The following is a 22,406-nucleotide window of genomic DNA, read 5'->3' as shown; positions in this document are numbered from 1 at the left end:
TATGGTTGTTTTAAAAATCAGCGAGCAATTTAGACCCAGGAAAGCTGCTGATATGTGGTAGCTCTGTAATCAGCCACTTTAATTGATCAAATTATCTTGTGAGTTCTAATGAAAGCTGTCAAACCATGTGACACTCCAGGGCCGAGGGTTAGGACCCCTGTATTACAGTATGTTGTGTGGTATTGTGTATTATGTGTACCCAGCGCCATTCATCTCTTCCTTTAATGAGAGTGTATAAGGATGATAAATGGGGCTCCGGAGAGTAGCGGACAGTGAAGGAGCCCGCGGCTTCCTATTGGACCTTCTCTTAGGAGGCTTGGCCCAGCACGGATTGCAGAGAATGTTTAAAGAAATACTCCTAAATTTCACTGAAAGCATAAATTGTAAATAGTCTGCACAAAATGCTCTTTTGGATTGCAAAATCAATGTCTCAGTGGCAAACACATACATTACTGTATGTTGTAATTACAGACTGGGTATATCATGTCATGGACATGGCATGTAGTGCCGTTTATTCATTATCCTGGGGAGAATAATCCTCATTTCTGAGGACAAAGTTGTAAACTGTGAAGTTTCTGTCATCCATTTCCGTTTCCTTCTGTCCTCATTTCCCCAAAAATAAAATGGTTTTGATTTCATGAAGACGAAGAAAAGGAAGTGTTTTTTTAGAAATCTTGTGTACCTTGTATCCTTCAATTCTGTACATGTTCTGTTTTACCTTGAATCTGTCTGTATGTCATTTTCTTGAGCTTACTTATAAAATAAAACTACCGACTGACAAATTACATATAATTTACAATTCACAATTTATTGGTGGAAATATGTTCAAGTATGCTGCAATGATTATGTCCTGAGTATATTTTATGCCAATACAAATTGAAATGGCAGTTCACGCTGACGTTCTCAGCTAGTCTTCCTCAGAGCTGCCGAGTGATAATATATGTAGATGTGAAATGGTGCTTTTGCCTGAGCCACTGTTTTTGTGCGTGCCGTGTCATTCTGCAGTGTTGTAGTGCAACGGTTCGGGACCTTGTCTTCTAACACAGTGGATGTGGGTTTGTTTCCCAGCTGATGCAATGCTGATGTTTATAAAAACTGAGTCTACCTTAAAGCGTTGACTGAATGCCGAAAAAGATGAAAGTGCTTGCTTGGCATTCCCCACGCTTCTTTTTTTAAAGCAGGGTTGCCGACTTCAGTCGGATGGCTGGATTGGGGTTGGCCTGTATTTGCTCTTTCTCGCGTAACCTCTACGTTCTAGCGTCCCCCTGCTGTGTTTGTGTCGCCCTGCTAAGCGCAAGTAGAAATCTGATTGGTGGAATATAGGTAGCCAATCGACAGTCTCTTTGTAATGTTTAGGAACCAATCTGTGTCTGTTTATGCTGAAAAAAATTGACTTTGTCCTGTGAGCTGATAAATAATGTGTTTACTCAGGGTGCGGCTTTGTTCTTAGTTGCAGCCATTTTCAGGCATTAGAATTTGGGTAGCGTGAGAGTGTGAGACAGAGCCTGAAAATGTGCGTCTGACGCCAAATGTGTGAGAGCTGGCAACCCTTATTGTTATGACACCAAATCAGTTTTCAACTTTATTATATTTTGCTTGCAGCAGTGTCGTTTGATGTCTTAAGCTATATTGCAGTTTCCTTTGCATTCATTGAAGAATATAAATATTGCACAAAAATGATAACGTGTTTATCATTGCATTTTGACCTTATAGGCTTCAAATAGAAAAATGAAATGCATCAGCTAAAGCTATTTACCAAGAATATGTTAAAATGTCTTCTGACCTGTAAGAAGCTATTTATGGGTCCTGCACTGAAAAATAATGGCTGTTTGTAAAGATTCAATAGGCTAAGAGGGTCACCTTGACGTACATTAATGTTATTGCCGGTTCATGAGAGTAACCATTACAAAAGGATACGTTTGTAGTGTCTCTAATGTGTTCCTATTAAATGGACAATAAAATAAGATTTACATTTGAAACGGGGGGAAGGGTGCTGGACCTACCTTCTTTTAAAACTCTAATTAAGGTTATTGACCACCTCAGGTCCTGTTAGGTGCTGTGCTTCTCTACGCAGGACTAAGCAGACAACAAAAAGGAATTTTGTTTGACGACCCAAGCGTGTGCAAATCAGCTTTACACAAACTGGAGATTTGTGCTAGTGTGTTTACGCAAGGTTAATTATCAAATGGTTTCTTGAAGACTCCATTTCGAGGTCTAATTAGAAGTAGATCACCAATGATGATCATGAGTTTAAAAATTACACTTTTCCCCTTTGATAGAGAAGGATAACAAGTGGCTAAGGGGCACATGGACTGTTGTGTTGCCATCACACGTGATGGTGCTGACATTCTGTATTCACGCTCGAGTAAATATCTTCCGTGCACGTCCGCATCTTACGCAACAATACAGTTGGAGACAGAGGGAGATACAAAGACTGGGGTGGGGAAAAGAGAGAGGGACAGAATGAGAGAGGGGCAGATAGGAAGAGTATGAAAATAGATAATACATCAATTATTTATTTCACTGAATATTTATCTGACTTTTTTTTTGTCTTTCTGAGGCACGTAAACGCATGAAGAGCACTCTCTTTGTAATCTCTCTCTTTATCGATTTCAAATAATTATTCTCCTGATAAAAAGTGCCATTACATTTTGATTTTAAAAAAAGATAAAAAATTACACCACTGCTGAGAAGTTTCCTATGTTCTCACTGGCAAAGTTTTAAAATCCCTGACCTTATCTGGACTGTAACGGCTGGATAACCCAGCGCAGATGCATTATATGTATGTGTCTTTGATATACAGTTGTAGATTATGTGCAGTACATTTTAATTGCTCTGGAATTGTTTGAATGATCACGTTTAACTGATGTGTGTATAGTCGGAGTAGTCTGTGTTAAATATCTCACTGTTTGTCTGCTATAGTTCCTTTTTACCTGTTCAATTATAGCACATCCATCGCAGAGTCTGTTTATCATGACAAATGCAATCAAGATATACCCTCAAACATTCAGGCTGTCTCATCCTGCAAAAAAAAAAAAATCAATACAGTGGTCTCTTAACTTAATCCCTCGTCATCGGAAAAGACATAAACAATGCTGTGATTGCTCAGACAATGCTTTTAGATTCATAGCATTAACCGTAAAGATTCCAATAATGCTTTCAGGCCGAAGACATTAACTATCAGTCAGTGGCCAATAAAGCAGGCTAAACACCAAGCTGGGGGTGGGGGGTGTCTGAGCCTGTAATTACTGGGTGAAACCACCCCCCACCCCCAACCCCCAACTTTGTTTTCCAGACTATGGCTGGGATTCCTGCCAAGCGTTTAATCACTAAAACACGGGGGTGGTGTCGTAAATTGAGTTGTGCGCTTACGCTCAGAAGGTTATAGGGTCATGTTCCAGGTGCTTTTCTGTTGTTGCACCTGTAAGCCAGGTACGTAACCAAAACTCTAAAATCTCTGCTGTTTAAACAGAGAACATGTATAAAACTGTCAGCATCTGCTACACCATATCCATGAAAAAAATGGTTTAGTTGCATGTTAATTCACTAAAGATAGTGAGGTGAAAAACTTTGGGTTATTGAGGCAACATTTAAAACTAAAAACAATTTGTTGCCTCAGCTCCCCAACAATTTCCCTGCTTTTATTTTTAGCTGCACCCTTCCCTCACAGATGGAGGTGTACCACTGCCGGAAGGAAAGAGTGTGTGACAGTAGCAGGACACTGCGATTCATGAGCACAAAAATCAATGGTTCAGTCAGGATCACTGTCATCAAAGTAAGATCTTTATTGACAATAAAGGCAATACAGTTATGTTTGGCACTATGGCTCTGTTCTGGAAGCTCTCCCCTCAACCACGCAGCCCACGTGGATGAGGCCGGGAGGCCAGCAGCCAAACCCCCTTAGAGGGGCACACACAGAACAGATCCAGCAGCAATGCAAATTCTTAACACATAGGGGTGGAGCTGGGGTGGTGGAGGGGATTTGCAATGCAACGTGCAGATAGCTGCATGCAGGAGGAGCAGCCGAATGAGTAGAGGGGAGCTGTTTAAGTAGATGTTTAAACATTATGTGAATGTTCTGTGATAGGTGAACATCACTCAGCTGAGCCATAAGCTGATTCAGCTGGAGTGGCTTGACTCTCGTGACCTGCCAGAACTACGCGATGCTCCATTTGGGTGGCACAGAACCAACTATCCTGCTTGTGTCCCTTCTAAGTAAATTATGCTTTGGTCATGTATGTACTGTGAGTACATTGCAGACACCAGGAATAGCAGATCAGTATATCTTAGGAGCACCAAGTCCCAGATATACGTTGCTTAGGCCAGATGTGGTCACATGCTCATTTTTATGTGTTGCCATAGTTACTCTTCACAAGTTATGAGATCAGCTTTCTGTAGCTTCATATGCATTAAATTAAACCTTCTACAGCTGGAAACAAGACACTCTGCAGAGAAATTGTTTGTGGGGTATTGCAATTTTAAAAATTTATTAATTGCACTTCCAGGGGCTTCCCCAAATTTCTGAGAAGCCAGCCAGATGAGAAAAGTAGCCAGCTGGGGGGGTGTTGGCAGTGAGGAGAGAAAATGTTCCACTGACATCATTTTACCAAATTAATTAGCAAACATTAAATATATGTCTAAAAGAAGCCAGCCAAACAGAGGTCTGTGGTCAGCCATTTGGCCAACTGCTGGTGCTTGGGGAACCCCTTGCACTTTTATCTCCTTGCCTACCACAGGCTCACAAAGATTGCACGCTTTTAGATTTCTTCTGTTTCTCCATGGTAGTACTGAGCAGACCTACAGTACATGCAGCTACCTGAGGTGAATGAGGGTTGCTGGGGGTGGAGTCGATCAGGAGAGATTCAGACACGGCTTTTTGGCCCCTCGCTTGGAGACGTCACGCTTGCGTTTTCCTGGAAGTATGTCAGGAAGAAGCAGCGCAGCCGGAGGGCTGAGTTTCCTGGAGCTCCATTCAATATGTTGGACTTCCTGGAACTGTAAGGGGGGGGGGAGGAGATAACCAGCAAATAACTCAGAATAATATAATCAAAATGGTTTAACTGAAGGCTGATGATGTCTGTGCATAAAAGGTGTTTGCCTTCAATGGGAGTTTGAATCTCCTTCTGTACCAAGGGTCTGATCAATTCGCTTTGTAGTGCAATTGAGTGGGAGTTTTGAAAAGTTCTTCTCTTACAGTTTTTGCTTTGTCCATCACAATCGTGCATCTGTCATGCCCAACCGGTCATTCTCAAAGTGGGAAAACCCCAGCATTACCATTCATTTTCTCGTCATTGATTTGATGGGGTTCCAAATGGTGTAAAGGGGAACTGCAGTGCTTTTACCCTACATTAAATTTGACATCAGGGAGAAGCTGAAGCGGTTTGCTAATAACACGATCATTCTTTGATATTCAGAGCCATGTCTGACTCTCTAGATATTTTGTGCTGACACTAGATATTGTGCCGCAGTGCATTGTGGGATTAGGTGTTCACCTGTGATTTCTTGCTTACGATAGTGATAGAAGCACTTGACTCTCATATCAGTGCAACCCATATTGGGGCAAGTTGTTCAACTGATCTGCGATAACCACCATGGATGTCCTACCTTTGTACGGCTAGAAATCACCAAACAACACCAAGATTAATAAATTGCCTGTATGTGTGTGTGTGTGTGTGTGCCTGTGTGTGAGAGAGAGAGAGAGAGAGAGAGAATGAGAGAGATCCATGCTAAGATTTTTTTCTCTGCTGAGCCAATACAAACTAACGAATGCAAACGAACTAAAGTTTGGGGCTTTTTTTTGTGAACACGTTTCTTAAGGGCTGACAGTCTGTGGTCATTGTGGTTTATTTCTGTAGGAAACCCTGAAAAGTGCCAAATTCTCAGTGCTGTATAGGTATGGGGCATGACCTGCCAAGCCCCCTGATGGCATACCTGCCATCCCAATAAGAGTGTCATTTTCCCCCTGATGCTGTGTACAGAGGGCTGGGGGTGGCTTCGGAGGTTGGGTACGGAGGCAGGGGGTAGCGCTGTCTCACGTTGGAGGTGTGGAGTGCGCCGTACGCTCAGGAGCTGCTCCGTAATGCTAAATGACAGCGAGCAGGAAGGCCTGCTCCAGCGGGGTAATGAGGTTAGCGCCCGGGCCCCAGAGACGCTGCACACACAGAGCACCACCAGCAGGCCTCGCTTCATCAGCTTTACGGCTTCGGCCCCAGACCACGCTGCGCGCTCCGCTGCGACCTGAGGAAATGGATGGAGCTTTCCCCACGCTACACATGAAAACAAACACACATGCACACGCACACACCGACACACACAGACACAGACAAACATGGGCACACAGACACACACACATGCACACACAAACGCACACTCACATGCTGAATGCACACACACTCTCGCTTGCATGCACACACATCCACACACACACATACACACACACACAGGCAGGGATACACATGCCATGCTCCTGTCTTTCTCTGTAAAAAGCAGGGGAGCCAAGAAAGAACAGGTAAAATTATTTTAATCATTATACCTAAAATGCAATGTATTGCTCATGTGCAACTGTAAGGTACCTATGTGCACAAATACATGTGTTTGTGTGAAAGTTTAAGTGTGTGCATACGTGTTTATGTGTCGTACTGCATCTGGTTGTGAGTTATGCCATATCTCTTGGTGTATACCTTTCCTGGCTCTCTCTGAAAATCTCACAAGCTTCTCAAAACTCTAACCCTAACCCTAACACAATATTCAAACCATCCAAGACATTTCCCCCTGAAATATTTATTCAGTCCCAGAACGTGATAATACCTCATTTTTTAGTGCTGATTTTGTACCTTAACATGAGAAGAAAAAATAAGAAGTGCGTGTTTGGTGTCTGAAGGGCTGGACGGGCTTCAGCAGCCACAGGAAACCAGATGGTCATCCGAGACAATCAGCCCACTGTGATACGTCAGTGGGTCTCGAGCTGATTGCCTGGAACCATCCCCAGAGCTTACACATTAAAACGTGGTCACGTTAGCACACAGCTCTCGACCGTTGAGCCAATCGGAAAGCAGGAGGTGGCAGGAATTGATTATGTGAGCTTCCCCGTGCCTTTACAAAAAAAAACAAAAAGCATCGAGTGAACTGCTCGGGAAATGTGTGTGGCCTGGTGTGTCTCATATTGTAAAGGATGGTAATTAGTTCCCGAGAATCGCAAGCTTCGGCTTGTCACAGGCCGTGGGGGTGTGTTGTCGATGGCTTAAATTTGCCCCATGGAGATGTCGAGCGCCAGTGGAGACAAATGGCCTGCCAGTTTGAGCAATGTGCATTGAAAAGGGGGGCGGGCAGGGAATGGATTTGTCCTCTACGCCTTCGAACGACATGTGCCGGCAATATCTCTCCACACAGCTGGTGAACGCGCTGTCCTGTGTTCGGAGCCAACTGAAAATCATACCGCCGTGGGTTTCTTCCAGAGGGCAAGCTTCAAGTGTGAAGTCAGGGATGTGTGATCGGCAGAGTTTTAAATAGCTTTACATTTGTGTGTATCTTTTTATATGTGTGTGGGTGTATTTGCGTGTGTGTATATGTGTTCATGTGTGTGTGAGAGTGTGTGTCTGCGTGTGTGTGTGTGTGTGTGTGCGTGTGTTGGTATGTGTGTGCGTGCGTGTGGGTGGGTGTGTGTGCCCTTTGTCCTACTGCACAGTTCCAAAAGCAGGTTATATCACAAAAGACAAGCGAGCGACGCCCTCACCAGAGAGGGGCTCGTCTGGATGGAGACTGTGGGGTGGGCCGAGGTGGAGATTGTGAATGGAAGTCTGCGGAATCAGTGGAGCTCTCCCGAGAGTCAGGTGGAGAGAGATGAACGGCACCGGCGGTACAGGATGTGACGGACGTAGAGTGTGCCTAATGAGACCCCTGGAGACCCAGCAAAGCATTCCAGCCAAGCCACGGGCCCTGCGTTGTGGCAGACAGAAAAACACCGCCTCGCAAAAAACTCATTTCAAGTCTGATGAAGACGCATAATCTGATTCATTTGGCTTTATTGATTCTGACTCCTGAGAGGCCCTCTTGAAAGCTTTTGCCAGCGAGAAACGTAATGGACGTTAACAGGCTAACCTTTGGTTTTTTTTTACGTTTTATTGTCGTTAGGAATCATGGGATTAATGGGCGTTTTTTTACGACTGAAGTTTTTGTTGTTGATATGTCCTTGGGTCTAGAGGCAGAACTGAAGGGCTGAAGTCTTAATCATTCCCTCTGATGGCGATAAATGGAAGTCATAGCGCCACCCAGCATTTGCACACCAAATGACAGAGGCTATGTAGAGCTGGAACAGGAAGTAGTGGCTCAGTCAGAAGCCCTTTCCCCTGATGTGATGATGGTGACACAGTGCTGTCCGAGTTAATGGATTACCACTATTTGCCTTTAACTTTTTGTTTCTTAAATGTCTTAATACATTGCATCAATAAGCACTATATTTTAAAAGCTGTGGCTTCTATATGTGTGTGAGGTTGTATTTTACGTGTATGAAAACGTAATATCATGTTTTAGCCCACAGGTCTCAAACTCCAGTTTTGGAGGGCCATATTCCCTGCTGATTTTTGCGATTTCTTTTAAATCAGCAGTCACTTTAGGCCTCGGACAAGGTGTGCAGACTATTTAGTGTCTGCTGGTTTTTTATGTGTTCCTGCACTTAAATACTTACACCTGCAGACACCAGTGGCCCTGCAAGATTTGAGTTTGAGATCCCTGTTTTAGCCTATATGTTATGTTACCTTTCCTAAATACCTAAATATAATTCATAAATCCCTCGTATGCTAAACACACAGGGTACTAATAATTAGTATACATTCATGTGGAAAATGAACCTCAATTTTATGCAGACAAGAGTCTAATGATTTTGAGGGTTTTCTTTTTTTTGTTCTGTGTGAGCTAATGAGTTTCACCCCCAGTATTTTCCAGTTATTACCATTCTTTACCTGTGGGTGAAAGCTAAATTCTTTTTAGTATGTGCACTGAATAAAACACCTAAAGGGAAATCGGGCCCAGCCAAGCCTGACTGAGACTTTTTATTGTGCCTGTTAATCCCAGAGCATTGGCGTTCGGTGCAGACGGCTTCTCCGCTAGACCCGCGAAGCGTCTCCTTTGCCCTGCTCTCCTGAACGTGAACCGCAGCAGATGGTTATTAGCCACTGTCTGGGATCGGCGCAGGTGGCTGTTTAAACAACAGGGGGTTTGGGGATTAAAGGAGGGGCCCGTTAGAAGCGGCCGCTCGGAGAACCGTTACCGATTCGACGCGGGCATCGCTCGCCGCGGCTCTCCGATAACGAACCGAGAACCTGCCTGTCCATCCCGGTGCGCTTCCTGGCAGAGACCGAAGGGATCCACGGATCCGCGAGTGCGTTGCTCGAGTTGCCTGCTTCGAAAAAGGGATTTTTCCTCACTCCCGGTGTTCTATTTAATGCCCTCCTGTTGCCGTAACACAAACTACACTGCGGAGGGAATAGTCTTTGAAGCTCCGCAGCTGTCTGGTTGCTGGCTTTTTGTGTCGGCCCAAGGCTTGGGATAAGTTTTTATTTTTTATTTTTTATTTATTTATTTTTTTAAATGGGAAATTGTGTTTAATTCACTCCATTTTGCATTTATGATTTTTTACCAGGAAGCCCCACTAAGATGAGTAGACTCTTTTACAAGGGAACAGCAAATTTGACCAGACCCTGTGAGCATTTACCTACTGTATCTGACTGCCATTGGCTACAGCTGAGGACAGCGCTCTGCTAGTGGCGGGACCATGTGATTGTTTTGTCTTCTCTGGTCCTGTTTTCATGCTGTTTCATTCGTACTGCTGATTACCTCAGTGGTGTCTGTCACCACACTGACGGTCTACTGTAACTGTCGTGTCTACGGTAGACCATCCCTGATAGCAGGGGCTACTTACTGCTTGTTACTGGTGTTGCAAATGCGGAAGAGGAAGCAGAAACAAAGAATTAAAAAAACTTGTCAAACAGACCTCACAACAAATTAGTACGATTCCCTTGTCTCTTCTTGAGCAATGTGCCTGAAAGACTGCAGTGTTAAGCTGCTCACCATTGTCTTTAATCTTTTTAAGAAGCTGACGGGGGTTTTTTCTGTTTTTTTTTTTTTTCTTCGGCTTTTTAAAGAGCTCTGCCAGCACCCAGTTCTGCTCTGTGCCCCCAGAAAATGCTTTCCTTGACATTTCAGTTTATGCAGTTTGAATCTCAAGGAACTTTTGATGGGTTGGAGAGGGAGTCATATTTAATTTGGGTTTAAATAATTTAACATCCTTGCAGTTATTTCTCTACTGCGGTTCATTTAAGTGTGATATAAAACAGAGAATAATAGAGTTTAGCTATTAAAACAGAGTTTTAATGGATAAACTCAGATGACAAAGGCACGGAAGTAATGCAGAAGCCAGGCCTGTTAAATTAATAGTCTGAAAGCACTGGGGTCAGATGTATCATGCAATCCTAATGATGCTCAAGACAAAGAAAGACAGGTGCAACTAAATTTGTGACATCGCAGACATGAAACCCGAAACAATAGAAGAAAACAAATTACTTTGGAGGTATTAGGTTCAAGTTCTGCAGTCACAAAAATGAAAGGATCTGAGATCAGGTTCTCCTCTTTAAGATTAAAAAAAACATTCTCTCTCACAGGAGAATGTGCTACTGTGTTGTCTATTCGAAAAAAAGATACTTTTTCTAATGAGTAATGCAATGTTCACGGTTCAACAGTGAACATTGCCCCCCTTCCAGAGATTGATTCAGAACACAGGAAGGGAATTTTATTGAAATTAAAATATGATTAAATCTGTTTTGGAATGTAGCACTGTACAGTGTTTCTACAATGTTTGTTAGGTATTTATTTCATTAGATGTTATGACCTGTTATGGGCCTGTTTCCCATTCAGTAACAGTCATCTAACAGGAAGCTCTCACCTTAGTTTGTGAATAATGAGTGCAGTGATCTGTTGTATTAAACTGTTAACTGGGAATTGTAAGTAATCAGCTGCCGTAATTAGAGGAGGAAGAGTGAATGCTGGGAAAGGCTTCAGAGAGTGTATTGATGGTAGGGGCTGGGGTTGATGAGAGAAGACAGAGATAAAGCATAAGAGACCCATATTCAGCCATAATGTGTGTGGGGGGGGGGGGGGGGATTGGGTGCCACTCTTAAATCGGTTGCATCTGTGGGGCGGCCCTGGCTTCACGTGCAGAAATTCTAAAATCCGCTTGGTCCATGCCTCAGTGCACGCACTCACAGCTGTGGAAATGTATGGCTGCAGTACACTGATCTCACACAGGGTGCGTTTTACACAGTCTGCTATGGGCATGAACATGTCCCAGCATCACCCCTGATTTGGGCTCATAGTGAAGGGAGCAGCTGAAAGATGAATGAATGAATGAGTGAATGAATGAATGAATGAATGAATGAATGAATGAATGAATGAATGAGTGAATGAATGAATGAACGAATGAATGAACGAATGAATGAATGAATGAATGAATGAATGAAGCAAACTCCATATCCAGAATGTGTAAGGGGATGATTATGAGCCACAATCCTCAGCTTCATCCTGTCTATCAGACAGCAAGGAGTTCGGTAATAACTGGTCCCCCGTGTGCGACACTTTCCTGATCCTGAAGAGGACAGCTGATTAACGGTATAGTTCTGTCGGTAGGGTTCTGTAGCTGGAGAGGCAGATATATGGCTGACAAAGGCTGGAAGGGAGACAGAATTGGAGGAGGCTGACTGATTGAAGCTGTTGTGCTTTTCTTTGAATGGGGAACCTGGCAGCGATTGTGTGTCTGCGTGTGTGTGTGCGTATGTGTGTAGTAAGTGTGTGGGTGCACGCGTGTACATGTACATGTGATGATTAGTTCTGTCCCATTGAAAGCAGAGCTCTATTATCCCTTAATGACTCTTGTGTATTGCTTCTGAATTCCATTTCTTCATCAGAACCACCACTCCGGGCACACCAGCGCACATGCACAGACCCACGCACGTTGCCTCTACCTGTGTCACAGTCCTGGCAGAAAAGAAACTGAGGTGTATGACAGTAGGGCTTTTGGAAAGGCTGCGACTGGTGTGCAGTAGCTGCTTCTCATTCGGCTGCCCCCTCCCTTTGGGGCTGCCATGTAGCGCTTGCCTATGGAGCTGCCAATCACAGCTCTCTGTCGGCTAGATGTTTAAACACCCAGGAGAAACCTGGGTCAAAATGCATATTTGAAATACTCTAACTGTTTAGCCACCAGTAAAATTTGAAACCACTCTGGCAGTTTCCTAGCAAATTTTCTGTTTTTTGCCCAAATATTGCTGAAATTGGACACGTAAGTGTTAGTATTTTTTTTTATTGGCACTGATCTGCAGGAATTTCACTTGTGTCTAAAGGGTTAAAGTAGTTCCGTTAGTGAATTACTGTACTTATAATTTATTCATATTGCTTAATATTTGCCATCATAAGTCGGGAGCTCAGCTCCAGTGGAAAGCGTTGGCTGAGGGATCAGACCGGTGTTGATCAGCGTGTGTCGCTGGAGGGGAACGAACGCTTCCAGGAAGCGAGCTCGTTAGCCGGCCTGGTTGAGTGCCCATGGCCAAGGCAGCGCTCTCCCCGCTAGTCCATTAAATCTCCCCTGCTGGCTCGACAGCTGACGTCTTTGTGAGCTGGCCAAGCCGCCGTAACGTCAGATAGCCCGGCTGCTGGCTCGGGTACGCTACGCGGTCACAATCCAGATCGGGGTTAAACCGCAGATTCTGTGCACCCAGTAGGTAGCGTTCTGCTTAGTGTTCGTAACATTTGCTGTTCTGTCACATCATAGCGTTCCGCTTTGTGTTCTTAGCATTTACTGTTGTGTCACACCACTGAATTCTAAACGTTCCGATGCGATGCAGCTTATGACTATTACTGAATGGGGTGTGGCCTCTCCTGCAGCTGTGGATGCTTCTGTTACCTACAGAAACCTATAATTAGTAAATGCATATGAAAGGGAAGTAACACCACCACTTACCTTATGGGTAGCTTATTGAGTCCACTCTGGCCCCTTCATAGGCAGTGACAGAGACCCCCAGCTTTGGAGTTCTGTAGCCCCAGGGCCAGTATGGCTGTAAATCAGCCAGCAGCTCCTGAGGCTGAGTGAAGGAATGAGAGTCCTGCTGGCCGGAGGTGGAATTGCACTTGTGAGACAGGAAGGGGATCAACTCTATTCAAATAAAGCCATTAATTGCGGTGGATCTGTTACGATATGAGTCACAATAACAAGGCTGCTGAACAGCTGTGGTAACTGGTAACTATAAATGCAAATAGTACATAGAAAGTCCAGCCGGAATGACTGTCAACAGGGCTGTGGCGTCATTCCAGCAGACAGATTTAATTAAATGGCACCCTTTTTTTGCAGTGTGGCAGGGCTCATACCCTCTACCTCAGAGAGCACTTCACCACTGAGGTTGTTATGACCTTGCTGTGGGCAGGAGCCTGAAGGGAGATCCAGGTTGGGCAAATGGCAGTATGACTGCAGTATGACTCAACATCTTATTCATACTTTCATTTGTAGTTTCATTATCTCTTGCATGTCATGATAAACCAAAAAAAAGTTCCTGCCGGAAGTAGATAGGGGAAGGTAAACTGACAGGCTAAAAACACTTTGTGCAGCCATTTAGGGCCACAACCATCTGTGGGCCACAAAATTCAAGTTTAGTTTTTTTTTCTTTTGTAAGATATTTTAATTACAGTACGTACTGTTATTTATGTGTCTGTGGCAATCGGTCCCCTGATCCATAATCGTTTCCACCAAACGTTCTTGTTTAGGACTACCAAAATCATAAAGCCGACTCTGGAAAATGGACTCTTATCTCTATGAACCAAGACCTGAGTCAGAGCGAGATGACCTCCCCTTACTGAGTCTGGTCCCCCCTAAGATCTCTTCCCACATGCCATCAGGGAGCTTGTCCTATTCTTGGCTGGCCCTGTGGGGGTTTAGGCCTAGGCATGCTGGGAATACTGCTGTGTGTCCAAACCCAGCAGGCCCGGCTGCTCTCCAGGACTGCTTCTGTTGACCTTTGCTGTAGTTTATGTCCGCCTCCTGCGCTGACTCTGCTGAGAAGTACCTTTTTATATAATGAGAATCCGCAGTACTTTTTATTTTTTCCTGGGATCCTAAACAAATTCATGTCAGATGCGACCACGTTTACTCCAATTTGTCTTGGCTAGCCCATACCTGTCAAGGGAACATTATCTCCGCTCCTGTCACTTTTAGTATTCTGTGTGGCTTCGGCATGATGAAGTGCTCTTCCCCCCCGAAATGAAATATGTATGGAGCGTTCCCGCTGCAAAGTTTAGCCCGTGACTTTATCTGTCAGCAGAGAGGGTTGCGAGACTGTACAGGGGGTAAATGGGCCTTGTGTGGCCTCTGTAATGTCACAGGCCGTAGAGCCGATAGTGAGCACTTCTGAAGGACCAATGAGAACCTGGCATATTTGCATATTGCATATTCGCATATTTGGTAAAATATGCAAATATGGTTTACTATTGGTTAACATTTGGGGTGTTTAGAGCATCTTTTGTGCACGTTTGGGGTGTGTCTGTGGCATGTTTGGGGAAAATCGGTGTTTTGTGATTAAGGCATTTAGGGGCACATTTGGAGCACATTTTGAACAATATTTACAACAATGACCTCTCCAGTTAAAACCATAGAAGTGCACTAAGTGCTTCAAATCTTTATATATTTTTCTTAATTACAACGCTGTTTAAATCAGAATTAAATGATAAATACTACACACATCACTTGTAATCAAATTGCTTCACCACAATCTGGTAAAGTCATGAAGTCATATTCGCTAATAAATAGCTTGTGAGGAAATTGACATTAGCCCACACACAAATACACAAACGAACACACACACACAAACACACACACACACATACGCTACACACACACACACACACACACACTCATACAGAACACATTGCTTGAATATGTTGCCACTTGAAATGACTGCGACCTCAACAGCTGCAGGCAGTAATCCCATGACAGAGGGACGATAATCGGCACATAAAAGCCGAAAACTTGTTGACAGAATTTGCAGTTTGCCTGCTCGCCTGTATTTGTCAACAGCTGAAATGCACACACTGCACACCCTGCAAACGACTAGCTGCTTCTGTGGGAAAACCCACACGTGAATCCTCACGTGCAGTAATTATACAGCTATTTGTAGCGATGCGGAGCTGTATGTGGCGTTTTGAATAAAGATGTACATGCCAGAGCCGGGATTTTATTGGTGCAGTTAAAATTCTGGCAGTGCGATGATGTCATAATGACAGCTGTATAGAGGTTATTAAAAGGCACCAGGTTTTGATGGCTGTTTATATGTGGCCCAGAGAGGACATTTAACTGGGCTACGGATATAGGTAATTAATTTCACTGTCTTGATTCACTGTTATCCTTTCTTTGATGACATCCACAACAAACAATGTAAGCTTTATTCAGGGTCAGGAGACTGTTGTTTTCTCTCTGAAGATAAAAGTGATTTTGCACTGAGAAACTTCAGGTTCACCTGTGTGTTTCTAAATTTAAGAAAAGTAGTGAGTGAAACACCCAGGAAGAAATCAAGCGTTTTTGTTATCACAGCAGGCTGCCTGTGCCAGATGTTGCCACAGGGGGGCAGTAATCATAGGCCGCTGTCAGTTTCAGTCACATCATTTGACCAAAGAAGAGGCTGGAGCGGCAATCCAAGCCAGAGGCCCACTTGTGGAACATCTTAATGTTAGAGTAGCTGAAGCATATAATAAAATTATACTGTGTAAAGTAAATGGCATATTTTGGTTACAGTGTCATATTTATTATTTGATTGAACAAAGCTTTTTCATACTTAATTTGAAGTTGAAATTAGTGTATAAATCATACACTCAATACAACAATAGTGGTAAGTGATTGCGAAGAAATCTTTGGAACTAAAGCCACATTAATAATGCCTTTTAGAATTACCTCAAAGAGAGATTTTGATGTGTGCAGTAGATTTAGTATAGTATAGACTTAGATTTCATACATAATCCAGCACTGGATACATTTTAAAGATCTGTGGCCATGTCACAGAATACTCACTTTGACTACTGGCTAATAACATGGGAGTGATGGCCCGGAAAGAGGAAGTGATTATTAATAATGGCATTAATCTTTCAAGTGCAGTTAAGTGGCACACAATATCCATACGCTCAGAACCTCTACATGGCAGCGGTCGTCATGGTGGCCAGAACAGTAAAAAAAAAAAAAAAGAAAAAGCACACTGTAATATCCCCATGCCCACACTCTGTCATGCGCTAGACAGCCTCGGTGAGTGTTTATTAAACATGTGTACCTCTTTACCAGCCGGATGCACAGAGACCCGTATGAAGCTGCAGGCGGAACGGCATTAAGTGTGACCAGTCTCCTCATTCCTGCCACTGATAGCTTCGCCGCTCAGGCTAATCCTTAATATATCCACAGTATTGGGCTGGGAAGCCAGACCCTGCTTTTCAATTATTCATGCTGGTAGGTGCTCAGTGCAGACTCAGAGATCAGTATTCTCAATTATGTATTTGCTTAGCAGTCTCCCCTGTCCGTGGTCCAATTACAGAGCTTTGGCCCACACAGTAAGTGTTTGTCGAGGCTGTTCGGGTCAAACAGGAGGTCAATGAGGTCAGACAGTTGCGTCTTGCATAGGAGTCCAGCCTTCGGTCTGCTACAGCGCACTATTGACACCCACCTGCAGGGGGAGCCGGTGTGTATAAGCAAATATGATGTCACTCTCAGAGAGGGAGAGCAATGTCTTCTTGCTTCTTGCAATGTCAACCAGGTCTCAAGAGTAAACATGTGACTCAGGAGCTGGTCTTGGAGTTCAAGTCAGACCTTTTGGGGTCAGGTGACTTGGAATGATGTCACACTTCCCTGATCCATTGACATGTGATAATGGCACATCTTAGTGGTCATTCAACACGTGATGATTTCTTGTCTACAGAGGTTGACATTTGACCTTTGCAGTTAGGGGACGTGTCATGTTAGATGGCCCTGTTGCAGCTTGAGTCGGTGTGCAGCATTGGTTTCTGATGGTGTGGTGTTTGGCCGTGCGGTTGTAGCACCTCCTTTCACTGACTCCATGGCGACCTGGACTGTGTGGGCGGGACTTTCTCTATGATTCAGCACCTGCCATCGAGGTTAATCAGATGGATGTGCTGACACCTGTTCTGGATTATCGTGTTTTAACCAGCATCGTTCATCTCTGCCTCACCCCTCTCTCCTCTCTCTCCTCCCTCTTTCAGTCAGTCTACAAAGCCTGGTTATGCGCCGAATATTTCAGTGCTACCCAGACGCAGTGCCACCATAGAATTCCCTGCAAGCAATACTGTCTGGAGGTGCAGACAAAGTGCCCCTTCGTGCTACCCGACAATGACGATTTAGTCTACGGGGGATTGTCCAGTTTCATCTGTACAGGTAAGTATCTGTGGTGTAATATTGGATTAAATGGCTTTCACATTTATGGTCTCTGAGTATTTACCTCCCACCTCTGTGGTTACTGTTGCTCTTATGCCAGATTAATGCAGTTGTCTTCTCTTTGTAAGACACTCTGAGTAAGAGTGCCAGCCAAATGGCAGTAATGTAATGTAATTATCAATCACATCACTACAGAAAAGTGTCTAAAGTATTTCATTAAATGACATCTGCACAGATAACTGCCAGTGGTAAATTATTAAATTGCATCTGTACAGACAAATGTATATGTGGGTTAATCATTTGCATATGTACAGGCAATTGACTGGGTTATATTAACATTTCATTTGCTCACATTTTTGTTTGTTTTAAGAGAGGAGTGAAGGTTAGAAGGGAAAGAGGCATAAACAGAGAGAAAACCAAATTCCAATTCCATATCAGTGTTTTTCAGTCTTGCCAAGCCTTGCCATAGTCAAACCTGAAACTGCTGCATTACATGTTCCCTAGGCACTGTCTCGCACTATGAAAAAAGACATCAGACAGCCATAGATATCATGGCATCCGTTTATTAAAGGTCACTGGTTGGCCCAAGTAAACATGAATTTTGAATTAACTGTAATGTCACAATTTGAGATGTAAAAAGAAAACTGCACAATGCAGGAGATTTCCAGATTGCAGGAAGTATTATGTGTCAGTGAAATTGCCTCTGAACTACCATCAGCCTATTACCAGAATGTTCCACCCCTTTAGAGATAATTCCCTCTGTGCCTTGATTCTCCCGTTTATGATTGCTTTGCCACTTTTATCAACAGTGACTTGCAATAAAGTCCAGACAATAAGGTCAGAATGACACCAGTGTAGACAAAAAAGGTGGATTTTATGCAGTGGAAACAAAGCTTGATTGTAAAAAAAAAGAAAAAAAAAAGCTATTTTGTAATTGACATATTATTGTTCCATCCTGAAAGGGAAATAAATATATACAGTAATAAATGTACACAGTAAGATAATTATGGCCGTAATGAGCAGGACGTTGCTGGTTGGAGAGAGGTTGTCATCCCACACTGATGTTTTTCTTATGACCTTTGTGTGTCTGTGTGTGCGTGTGCGTGTGCGTGTGTGTGGGTGTGCGTGTGTGTGTGCGCGTGCGTGTATGTGTGTGTGTGCCTGTCTGTGTGTGTGTGTTCGCCGCAGGGTTGCTAGAAGAAGACCATGTGACCGACGGAGAGCCGGAGTGCTGTGATGTCAGATGGGGCAGCTGCAACCCAGCGGCATCGGGGGGCGCAGGCGGCTGCAATGCCTCCACCAGCCTGCGGGGATCGTTTCCGTGGCAGCGGCGTCCCTGGCGGCCCGTGTCGGCCGCTGCGCGGCTGGGCGGGGGCGCCGGCGGCAAACTCAGGCTGTGCGTGCTCGTCCTCTTCCTGCTCCAGACCGTCGTCAACCTTTCTGCCGTGCAGGACAACGGGGGCGTCGCCGTGGAGACGCCCCTCGAGGAGGGGTCAACCAGAGAGGAGTGACTGGAAGCCCCCACAGGCGAAGGGGCAGCGCTGTTTTTACACACATGAGGTCGGGGGAAGGGGGTATGAGGGTGGACACGTGGTGATCCTTAGAAGAGGCATCAGCTCCTGCCAGACATCAGGGTCCTGAAGGAAGTAAAGGAAACAGGAAGCGTGGGGCAGTCCACTTCCTGTGTACACCCTGATGTCCTTTCTCTCTGAAAGCGGATTGGTTCGCCGCGTTCCCAGAAAGGGCTTGGGTACAAGTGGCCTTTTTTTTTACTCCAGAGGAGTAATATGACACAACACACAAATATATACTTTTTTTGTTGTTGCTGTTGTTGTTGTCGATGGTATGAGTATAATTTATTAAACAGAAAATATATTCTAATACAATTTGTAATGAAGCAGTTGTAGACCACGTATGTCTGAGAGTTTAGTTGTTCACCCTACCCATATTCCCTTTTTTTTCCTTTATCACAGTTAGTCAATCTTTCATGCATATTTTTCTACTCTGAAAAAGCTCTGGTTCTTATTTGTGCAATCAGTAAGGAAGGAAATATGCCTAACGCAGATTGAAGTCATTGCTGAGAAATAGATCCCTCCAGTAACGGTGAAGGCAAAAGCATTCAACTGGCACAAGACAGTGTTTTTTAGCCTTGTAGCGTCCGAACCGCTGTATCGTTGCATCATGTAACATCCGAAAGGATGTTTTTACTTGGCAAAGGGTTCAGTTGACGTATTTTGTATGACTGGTAGTTAATATCATACTATAGTATATACCTCTTTTAATTAACACAAATTGGAGCATCAGGGGCCTTAATGTAACAGTCACTTCATATAAAGCATACTGTTGTTTTTAAAGTTATATTTGATGTGACCTGGACTATAAAAGTCATATGTCTCATCTTACACTAAGGGCTTTGACAGGTTTTTTTGGAATGAGGAAAGGGCAGTCTCCCTGTATGTGTATATGCAGAACTGACTTGTAGGGATGGAGTTGGACATGTGCCTTTTTCCGCAGATGGTACAGATCACTTCATGGCTCGAGAGCCCTTGAAACAGTTAATGTAAAAGCATAAAAAACTCCATCTTGATTTGTCCTTTCCGTATCAAGACCATCTGTTCCAAAGGTGAGGTCCTGCTATTGTTGAAGACTTGAAGACTGCAGGTTAAAATATTTCCTGATAAATCATTTGCACATTTCTGCTTGTTCAGGATTACATTTTACTTTCCTGTTTTTTTCGTTATTTTTATTTTATTTTTTTACTTGAATGGGATGAAGCTGGAGTAGAATGTTTAATTTCTCTGTCTTTAAAATTGCTTCAATTCATTCATTCATTCATTCATTCATTCATCCATTTTAAGTGCATTAAAATATTTCAATAAAATGTACCCCAAGCATCTTGAGAGCTAAATAAATTCCTATATAGTACTAATTTTTTTAATTGCACCAATAAAATGTTGTGATTGTTTTTTCTAGAATTCTTGGATACATGAACATAAACATAATGTCGATGTTTTAAGGGCTGTGTAGGATGACACTTTCGGCAAAGTTCAGCAAAATGCAGGGATGGATAAAATTGTGTTTGTCATGGTTCAAAATAAAACTTTAAAAAAGAAAAACCCCACTAGGTCACTACTTAATTCTGTATGTAGACTAATATCTGATCTCAGCACCAATGGGTTTAAAATGCTCAGTTCTCATGTTAGACACAACAATGTGTATGTACAGTAAACACCTTTCAGACCCTTAAAATGGCACCTTGTTGTAAAGCTGCTAATGTAAAGTTGCTGTCCTTCGAGAGCCTCCTCAAAGGCTAGATTTCACTGATTTATAACTGAAACTATGTCGTGATGATGCTGCTAGTGGCAGAAAATTTGAACGGGGACAAGGTTCGAAGGCCTCTGTCATTGTAACATTAAAAATATTTCAATAAATGTGTTAGCGCACATCATGCAACATCACAAATCTTATAAAAGTTAGATTTGGTCTTGACCATCATTTCCCATCACTAACTTTTTAAATACACACATTTTCAACTCTCATCAAAGTTACAGTTTCCGCCACCACTATCCTTAATTACAATAATAAAATGGGGAGTTCACACATTCTTATTTTTTATTTTTTGAGCTGTGAGAGTTATTTCAGAACGACCGACCTCCTTATTTAGGGGGTTAATGCTGATGTATGTGATCGAGCTGACGTGCGTATGCAAGTGTGACATGGCACTGTTCTGCAGCTCTAAAAAGGTCACTTGTACTCTGTTCTTTGCAACGTGTCACACGCTGTGTGTCACATCCAGTGACTCAACAGAGGGGAGGCAGAGAATGTCACTTGTGTTCCCAACATGTAAATTTCCCTGGCTTCCTGGATGCCACTCCAGCCATATTTGCTTATTTTGTTTTTTATGACAATACAATGTCCGTAGGCTGTTTGGAGAACTTTTTTTATCATGACATTATCCCGTGACTGAATGGGAATCTAACAGAGAGACCTTCCCCAATGTTTTGGGAACATTTTGTGTTTGTTGGGTTCCACCGGCCTTCTGTTCATATATTCAGGATTAACTGAAATCCATATTCAGGATTAATGCAGGATTCCCCCACCAGGCTGTCATACCTTTTTTAATTTTCAGTTCTGCTTTAGCCCGGCACCAACTCAGTACACTCACTATGACATTAAATCCTTCAAATCACAACAGAGATTAGGACGTGTGGTTTGCATTCATTTTTTGATCATATTTTTTGCTGTAATCAGATTTTTTTTTAATGGTTAATGTTAATGCCATGTTAAACATGCAAAACAATCAAATGATGGAATAACAGTGACATCTCTGTCTCTCTGAGCGGGAGCTCACTGGTAGGCTGATCTGAGGACAGGAAGAACAGGCACAGATCTGTGTATGTCTGCTGACCCCTGGCTACTTTACAGGGGACTCTTCTTATGCCATTTTATACACTGTGGATTAATGTTTAGAACTTTTTTGCACTAGTTCTAATGACGTTTATTTTTGGGAAATGGTTTGAAAAACTGTGCTATATAATTCATATGAAGTTGCATAAGGAATATTAAATCATATCTGTTTTCAGTCATTTGCCTGTATCTGTAATGTCTTCAGTTTCTGTTGTAATTTTTTGGGCAGAACAGACTATCCCCCCAACCCCTATGTCTAACCCAAATGAAGATGTGCAAATCTTCAACCCATCCTGCTCCCCTTCCTTTCACCCTCAAAAGTTCACACATGCATTCTTCACTCTTTTGTTTTCAAAGGGAAGAGACAAAAGAGAAATAATGAAATATTCAACTGTTTTGCGATTTATACTTCAACGTCTTTTACCTGTTTATATCATTATGAGAATCCAAATGCTTTCAGAGTCTTTTTATTTAGAAATAAAAATTAGAATGAGGATGACCACTTCCCCTGGCGTGATGGTGTTCTGTGTGTCTAGCATGC

General features: G+C 43.2%; 1 protein-coding gene across 2 annotated transcripts in view; it reads left to right on the top strand.

Moving 5' to 3' along the window:
- LOC135250245 (NALCN channel auxiliary factor 2-like) overlaps nt 1-22,044 on the top strand; it is a 50,993-nt gene extending 28,949 nt beyond the window's left edge. For both annotated transcript variants that reach the window (XM_064326344.1, XM_064326343.1), the window contains exons 2-3: nt 17,287-17,458; nt 18,647-22,044. In XM_064326344.1, coding sequence (XP_064182414.1) covers nt 17,287-17,458; nt 18,647-18,969 — 495 coding nt within the window. In that variant the 3' untranslated portion in view covers nt 18,970-22,044. The remainder of the gene's footprint in view (nt 1-17,286; nt 17,459-18,646) is intronic.
- The last annotated feature ends 362 nt before the right edge of the window (nt 22,045-22,406 follow it).

Source organism: Anguilla rostrata, chromosome 3 (assembly GCF_018555375.3).
Source record: "Anguilla rostrata isolate EN2019 chromosome 3, ASM1855537v3, whole genome shotgun sequence".
NCBI classification, from domain to species: Eukaryota; Metazoa; Chordata; class Actinopteri; order Anguilliformes; family Anguillidae; genus Anguilla; species Anguilla rostrata.
This window is presented reverse-complemented; position numbering and strand designations above follow the sequence as displayed.